This window comes from Stegastes partitus, unplaced genomic scaffold (genome assembly GCF_000690725.1).
Source record: "Stegastes partitus isolate 25-593 unplaced genomic scaffold, Stegastes_partitus-1.0.2 Scaffold1771, whole genome shotgun sequence".
In the NCBI taxonomy this organism is placed as follows: domain Eukaryota; kingdom Metazoa; phylum Chordata; class Actinopteri; family Pomacentridae; genus Stegastes; species Stegastes partitus.
This window is the reverse complement of record NW_007579502.1, coordinates 69,589-78,150: the sequence shown is the minus strand read 5'-3', so window position 1 is coordinate 78,150 and position 8,562 is coordinate 69,589. Positions and strand designations below refer to the sequence as shown.

General features: G+C 38.8%; 1 protein-coding gene across 1 annotated transcript in view; it reads right to left on the bottom strand.

Moving 5' to 3' along the window:
- The window catches only part of rx1 (retinal homeobox gene 1), a 7,996-nt gene extending 854 nt beyond the window's left edge, over window positions 1-7,142 (bottom strand). The window contains exons 1-2 of the mRNA XM_008302181.1: window positions 6,851-7,142; window positions 813-1,066 (exon numbers count right to left, since the gene is read on the bottom strand). Of these exons, the coding sequence (XP_008300403.1) occupies window positions 813-1,066; window positions 6,851-7,142 (546 nt within the window). The remainder of the gene's footprint in view (window positions 1-812; window positions 1,067-6,850) is intronic.
- Window positions 7,143-8,562: the final 1,420 nt, after the last annotated feature.

Genomic DNA, 8,562 nt, shown 5'->3' with positions numbered 1-8,562 from the left:
ATTGTCTAGAACTTGTTCTGACCAACCAGCATCACACATGCTGATATGAAAGTTTACCCAGAATGCACTTGTTAAAGTTTTCTCTGGTGAATTATCAGAAACCAGAAACACATCCAGAGTACCGATGATTGCTTCTGTGACTCTATGTCATAGTTCTAGAGTTCAAACTGTGATACATCCCATAATACTGATGATTAAAGTCGGTTGTAGATAAAACTGTTTGCTTGCAGATTGTGACACCTGGATGGAACTGATTTGGCTGCTTTAGTTGGTTTTTTGCAACTTTACTGACATTTCTGCACAAAACGGAATTTTTTTGTGTTAAATTACAGATCTTTTAACACAAATTCTAATTTATTTCTGGTTTTTCTTCAGGATTCCATCTCTTAGTACCTACATTTTGAGGCTCATCTTCTAGCCACGATGACTTCATGACAACAAACTGCTGCAGTTTTGCTGTTGAAACTCTAGAAGTTGGTTCTAGAAAATACGAACAGAACCTTTAGATCGTGACACCTGGAGCGGATGTAAAACTGATTCGGTTGCAGTTTTTATTAGAAGTGCTGTAATGATGAAGCTCCGAGGCTCAGAAATGGTGGAGAAAGTATAAATCTTGTCCTCTGAGGGCCTGTAGCTGGAAATATTCACAGTATGAAGGTAAAACTTAAGTTATTGTAGATGAAACATCTTCTGATTCTGAGGTCAGATGAGAACTTTATTCAGATTTGGTTGACTTTATGTGTAGGCTGACCCCTGTTCTCTCTGTGAAGCTGACTGTTAGAACTTCTCCGGGTCGCTGCGGTCCTTCTCACCTGAACTCGGACTTCGGGCAGGTTCACCTTCATGGCCAGCTCCTCGCGGCTGTACACGTCCGGGTAGTGGGACTTCTCGAAGGCCCGCTCCAGCTCGTGCAGCTGGTAGGTGGTGAAGGTGGTCCGGTTCCGTCGGTGCTTCTTCTTGGGCTGGTCGTCCTTGCAGGGCTCCGGGGACTTTCCTTCGTCGCTGTCCACGCTCTTCCTCAGCTCGCTCAGCTCCTCGTCGCACTTATCTGTGAACAAGCCCGAGTCTGTCCAGGACACAGGAGGAGGAGGAGGAGGAAGGATTCATGAGGTCGTCGTTTTCTTAAATTAGAAAACTGAGATTATCAAAGTGGTGAAGCAGGTCCTTTTTTTTTTTTTTTTAGGGAGAAAGGAAAAGCAAACGGTTTTCAGAAACTAAGAATGCAGCAGAGTTTCCAGTAGAGCTCACATCAGTTTGACACCTGCAACAATAGGCTACTGTAGGTCAGTGAAGCACGCAGTCGGCTGAAGCTCAGCGGAGCTCAGAAACATTCCTAATCGGATTTAGGAAATTTGTTTCCAGTGTTTATCTTCTCCCGTCTTTAAAAAGATATTTGGAAAACAAAAGTGGTCCTTTTTCTCTACGTGGACTCGAAGTTGGAAATCACGTTTCCGCTGCGTCGCGTTCAGGATTTGTTGTTGAACTCTGCTGGAAGTGGAATCTGTCCTACATCTGTACACTAGAAACACACGATTTTCATTAATTAATGATTAAAACAGCTGGTTTGTTGGTGTTGACAATAAGAACTAGCATCATGTTTTCCATTTTATGTAATTCCTTTATGTTGATTATTCTTAAGTGCAGGTTTTTAGTGCTGTAACTTTCTTTGTTATGACGTTTTCTTTATTTTTTTTTAAAATTACTGCTGTGTTAGTACAACTATAGTTATATATAATAACTAGATTATTAGTCTGTTATTGTTGATTATTATCAAGTTGCAATGTCTGTGTGATAGTTTTTTGGGGGGTTGTAAAAAGAAAAAGACAAAATAATGTAACTGTAATCAATATTGTACTTGTGCCAAGTAAACACTCAACGTTTCTGATATATATAAATATATAATCTGTATTATATGACAGTATTTGATGGAAATTGTTCTGTAACTTGTTAAAATCACGAATTAGAACCCTGTACAGCAGTAACATAAATCATTTTATAGAAAGTATTTATTAAGAAAGCACTTTTTTTTCAGTATTGACAAAAAAGATCTCCTTTTAAAATTTATATTAACATAAAAATATAAATAAATATGATTTATATGTATATTAAAAAAACAAGAAACCAAAAACAGCAATTTTTTTGTTTCTAAATGTATATTTCAATGATTTTGTTTTATTACTTGTTATTTAACTCTTTATTTCAAATAAAATTATTGTAGTTTTTTGTTCTGTAACCATGTAGGTTTAGTTGTGTTTAGTTTGTGACCACTTCTGTGTTTTTATTATGTTATTACTGAATCATTACAACGTTATTAATGTTATTACAAAGTTTTATTTTTATGTGTTGATTCATATGTAAAGAGAGAAAACTCTATTTTTGTACTTTAGGTTGTTAATTCTTATTGTGTCGTTAATTATGATCAAAACATGAGCAAGAGAAAATATATTTTTCCTAAAATGCATCCAAAACACATGAACATCCACAGTTCTCTCTAATATTTAAACCTGAGCCGTCCTTCGTCTCAACTCTTCATCGTCTTCACCGGTAAAGAAATACAGAAAACGCAGCAACAGCGCAACAATGAGATCTTTACCGCAGTCGGCACCGGGCTGCTGGCTGCATTAGAATTAGACTAACAAGCAGCTAATTTAATTAAATAAAGTCCAAAGATGATGATCCAGCAATTAGATCAGTTGGTCTTGTGTAGTCGACGTCTGCCAACGCTGGACCTGAATCAGACGATGTACATCACCGAGCTGACGTCGGATAAGACGCCTCAGAAAGTAGGTTAACTGGACTTTAAATACTCACAAAGTTACGCACGTAAGAGTGGAGACGATCATTTGGTCGGTGTCTGAAACAATCAATCTGCAGAAATCTAACATGATTAGGACGATTATTTATGCACTAACGCTTATAGTTGGACAATAAAGTTGTTTTGAGAGCATTCGGTGGACTTTAAACCTTCAGTAAAATCATCTTTTTAGTCCTTTACGGCAACAAAAACAAGTTGTAAGGCACATTTTCAGCTGCTTTTGTGCCTGTGCAGCTGTTAAAGAGCATCTGAAGTTCTGTTTCTGTTTGCCTGACAGATGCAATGTTCAATAATTAGTGTGTTTTTGCTCCAGGTTTGGTCTCCACCAACCTGCTGCAGGAATTAGCTGTCTTTACTGCATCAAGTTGGCTGATTGGTGGTGATCAGGCATCAGGTTGGTCATAAATTTAGCTCTATAGATTAACAATACTGCTGGATCTTAGCCTAAATATATAAACATTGCGAGTTAAAGTTATTTTTCTGTGATGTTTGCAGGGTTTTAATGCTTAATATTTATACCGCTCAGGTGAATTCACATCATAAATAACGCTGTAGGGTCTCAACCTCCATGTTTACAGTAACTATTGCTTTAAATGTGACATAAATAACAGTGGCTTGATTAAAAAGCAGATTTTTCTCGGCAAACAGCTGCTTACTGGAGCCAAAAAATTATGTGAGAGCAACCAAACCAGAAACATTCCAGGAGAGGCAGCTAAAGTAAAAAAAATTCAACTTACTACAAAACGATGTAAAGCTGATATGAGCTGCACACGTTTTTAATTTGTCATAGTACAAACATTGATTACAGCTGCTTTAAGTGACTTCTTTTTAGTCAAATTATGGTTTTTAAAGTCTACAATGAACCTTCACACTGTCATTAGTACACTGTGGAACATTATTAAGGAGTTTAGTCAAATCAACTCAACTTTTTTTACTTTACTTAAGGAAAATAAATTCGTTTTGTGTAGATAAATGAACCTAAAATGTCTTACTTTGATTTTTCAGATCACTTTAGAACTTAAAAATAACTTTAAAATTATGAGTTAAATGAATGAACAGCTGAGAGTTCATTCAACTCATTAAATGATCAGAAACAAACCTAGAAGTTGAGCAGATGAGTCTCTACCTGAAGACATATAGTTTATCTCTGTTCTGACTCTGGTGAGAAAAAAATGGCTTCAAGAGTTCAGGTTGTGAGTTTTCAGTGTTCAATGAGGAAAAAAACTGTAAAAAATAAAAATAAAAATGCAAAAGTGAGTCCATCTGTAACCGCTGTGTCTGTGTCACTAATTGATTCAACTTAATATCTCAAGTTTGTTGAACTTGTTTTCTCAAAATCAGCTCACAACTAATTAATCGTCTTAAGTGCAGCAGAGAAACTTAGATTTCTGAAACAACCTACAAGCGTGTTGAAGGTTTCATCTCTGAAGCCTCTTTCAGAGCTCCGGTGAAACGGCCGACTGTCCATGAATCTAAACGTTAGCTTGTTCCCGCTAATGGGACGTGTTGACGGAGATAAAAGAGGGGTCACTGTGGTCTGTGCCGTGGCGAGGCAGGATTCGGGGGCTTCATTTATCCACCTCTCATTAAGCGGCTATGACAAAGGCCAGGCTGCGACAAAGGCAGAGGTCAGGTCTGGTTCAGTGACCAGCTCTGGGTCTGTCAGCCAGCGCAGTCTGAAGCCTCCCCGCTGTTTATCAGAACATCTCGGCTCGGAGAGGGGCGACACCGAACAGAGGAGCTGCTCATTCTGGAGCCCCCGGATTCAGATACAAGCACCGAGCAGCGTTTAAAGTTCACTGAAGCTCAGAAGGTCCTTAAACACACAGAGTTAGATGGATTAATGGGTTCAGAGTCGTCTCATGAGCTGTGAAAATGTAAAAGTAGCTGCTGGTTGAATGAACTGAAGAAAACAAGTTCAGTGAATTCAAGATATTAAGTTGAATCAACAAGTTTCAAATTTCTTCTTTTAACTTTCAGAACTTAAAGTCTCAGCGGTTGAAGCCCCTTTTTGAGGTTTTATTTGGTCCTGGTCACAGTGAGATTAATTATCAGGGGACTGAATTCAGCACCAGACTTTATCATGATTGGAACTGTTTTGATTTTAATAAAAAGCAAAAACCACAACTTAAATTAACAAAGACACACAGCAAGTTTTCTCCAGGTCTGTTTCCTCAAACTACCAAAAAAACAAGAGTTTCTGGGGACTTTTAAGTCTCCCACATTGCATTCTGGGAAATCTGCCCATAGGTTTGATTTTTTTCCGATAAACTTAATTTAATGAGTTCAACAAACTCTCATTAATTCAACTCACTGTGATGCCTCAATCAGCCTGCTGCCCTAAAAGCTAATTAGTTATGAAAGTGTAAAACCAGCTGAGTTAAATTAAATGCACTTAAGAAAACGAGGTCAATGAACTCAAGATATTAAGTTGAATTAACTAGTCAGACACACAGGTTTGGAGAGTTTATTTCTTCATTTAACTTTGAGAACTCACAGTCTCAGCTGTTTAATCCATTTTTAATCAAAAAACAAGAGTTTCTGTGGAGTTTTAAGACTCTAAAAAAGAATCCTGGGTCTACTTATGTTCTAGTTTCGTTTCTTCTAAACTTACTCTAAATGAGTTCAATGAACTCTCAGCTGTTCATTCATTCAACTCATCATTTTAAGTCAAACCTTTATATATATATATATATATATATATAAACTCATGTTGATGAGTTGTAAAGTGATCTGAAAATTTAAATTAGACATTTTTAAGTTCAAGAAACAAAAAATTAGTTAAACTCACAGATTCACATTAAATGAACTAGAAAAGATGAGTTGATTTGACTCAATTCTCTTTAGGGTGTTTTACGGTGTACAGATGACAAACTAAACCTATTTTGGTAAGTGTGAAGGTTCATTTTTGATTTTAGGAACCATCATTTGACAAAAAAATCTAAACTGTAGAAGCTGTAATCGACGTCATGATGTTTTACGGCGTTCAGTTGGTGTCAAACCGAACAGGAATCACTTCTCTGGGGGAGGTTAGACGCATCTCCAGTTTATGGAAACAACATTTATTTTTCTCGTTTCTTTCGGCCTCCAACCACCTGCCTGATCCTGGATGTGAAAATAGCTTCAGATTAAATCTAACAAATTTGATTCTGCCACCGAGCGATAACAATAACACCCGAATGAACGACTGTACAATCTAATCTGCGCACAGAAGAGCAGATTAGGGGAATTCCACAAGGGGATGGGATTGGTCTTGGGGACATAAACCCCTCTGCACCATCTTGTCCTGTGATTTATCTCTCAAATCTCAGCGCACACAGTTCGGGGTTAATGCAACGGGCTGTACAGTAGTCAATCTGCACGCTGACAGGATGCAAACTGCAGCGACGTATATGAGCTAAACACACAGGAGTAGCCTCGTGTGAAGAGGTTTGTTTACCAGGAGTTTGTGCCATCAAACAATAGCTTAAATTATGAAAACGGCAACGATAATGATAAAAAACTGCATCTTATGTCTGTTATTTCTTGGTTATTATCTATTAAAGTTAAGTTCTATTGGTTGGTTAATCAGAATTTTTCATTGGTGTCATTTTTAATCCTCTTTGGGCAAAAATATCAAAAATCAGATCCTAGATGGATGTTTTCTCAGTTTACATATTCTGGCTGGATTTTCGTTTTAAGTTTTATCGCGAATCCGCCCCATTTTTTTTTCTGGTTCTTGGTCAAGTTCTGTTTTGGCTCATGAGAGACCGATCCGGATAAGTTTATAGTCAGCAGTAAAGTAGTCTGAAGGTTTATTATGTTTGCACAGAGGCGTCGATATCATAACTGCACTGCAGCAAAATCAATTCTGTCTTCCCTGATTTCAAATGTCTGAAACACTGAAGCTAAAGTTCAGCCTTCCCGGGCCACTGGTGCTGCTGAGTGATCAATACCGGAACCATCTGATTTGATTTAAAGCACAAACTGCTCATAAATCCTTGATAACGTCCCCCTGAGTGGCATGGCCGTGGTGCGATGAGGCCTCTGGCTCACCGTGATACTGCTGCTCGGTGCTGCTGTTCCTCAGAGCTGAAAGGTGTCCGCTGTAGGACGGATGGTTCTCCTGCTGCTTGCCCGGTTCTCCCAGGCCGTCTATGTTCACCTTGTGGGGCCCCGGGGCCGGACTGAGCAGGGGGTCCTGCTCCTTGCTGAAGCCCAGGATGACGTCGATGCTGTGGACGCGGCCTCCGGCGGCGACGCCTCCGCCTTTCCCCATCTCGTGGAAGCTACTGGGCGAGAGGCAGCTGTCGTCCACCATGCTCATGGTGTCCAGTGATAAATGCATCCGAGCGTCTGGGCGATCAGCCGGGGCCTGTGGAGGGAGGAACCGCCGGAACTTAGGTTCTAACAGCATTCTGAGAGCGTTGTGCAAAGTGCTAGTGATTGTTTTTAGTCGGAAGTTCTCCTTTAGAATAACTGCAGGCGTTCTAAAAACATTTAGTGACAAGATGATGGACTGTTATGCCCTGACATTCGTAAAAAGTTTTCGGAATGTTGCACTGAGAACGTTCTTCCTTTACCATCTTTTTTAGATAAACGTTCTGTAATCTGTTCCCTCGATAACATCCCCAAAACATTGCAGACAGAATCATCCACCTATATTAATACATTTCTAAAGAATGTTCTGTCATCTGAAGCTTTGGTGACATCTAGAAAATGTTCTTCAAATATTGGTTTGAGCACATTCTCCCAACATTGTAGTAATGTTTTCTGTTCCCGAAACATCACTAAGACGTCCTCAGAACACTGCAGGCAGAATGTTCCACCTTTGTTAATACATATCAATTTATAAAGAACATTCTATCATTTGAGGCATTGATAACATCTGGAAAACGTTTGTTGAATGTTGGTTTGAAAATGCTCTCCTTAAAGGTGGAATGACTACAGATATTCTAAAAGTTTTCTGAATGTTCCATTGAGAATGTCTAAATGTAATATTATAGGTGGAATGTTTTGCTTGCAATGTTCTTAGGATGTTTTGGTGATGTTAAAGTAATTGAGAACGTTCCCACAGTGTTCCATGATGCGACATGATGGCAAACAAGGAACGGTCTCAAACCAACATTGAAAAAAACGTTTTCCAGATGTTATCAAGGCCTCAGACGACTGAATGTTCTCCATAGATGAATTACCAAAGGTGGAACATTCCGCCTGCAATGTTCTGAGAACGTTTTAGTGATGTTGAGGTGACAGAAAACTTTACCAGAATGTTCCATGATGGCAAAGAATAGATGTTCTTGATTCAACAAAAACGTTCTGTCATGGGTTCCTCAACAACATCCCCAAAACATCCTGAAACAATGCAGGCCTCAATACCATCAGACAAAGGTTCTTCAAATATTGGTTTAAGCTCCTTAGAAGTGGAATAAGCACAGGCATTCTGAAAATGTTCAGCAATCACATTGTTAGATTATGCCTGTAGTGTTCTTCAAAAGTTGTCTGGATGTTGCACTGAGAATGTCTTTCTTTGTAGCACTGAATGTTCCACCTCTGTTACACAGTTCTTGAGAACATTCTGCCATCTGAGGCATCGATAACATCTGGAAAGCATTTTTTAAACGTTGGTTTGAAAACATTAGCCATGTATCGCAAAAAAATCCCCAAAACAGTGCAGGCAGAACGTTCCACCTCCGTTAATACATTTATACATTTATAAAGAACATTGTGTCTTCTGAGGCATCGATAACATCTGGAAACATTTCTTA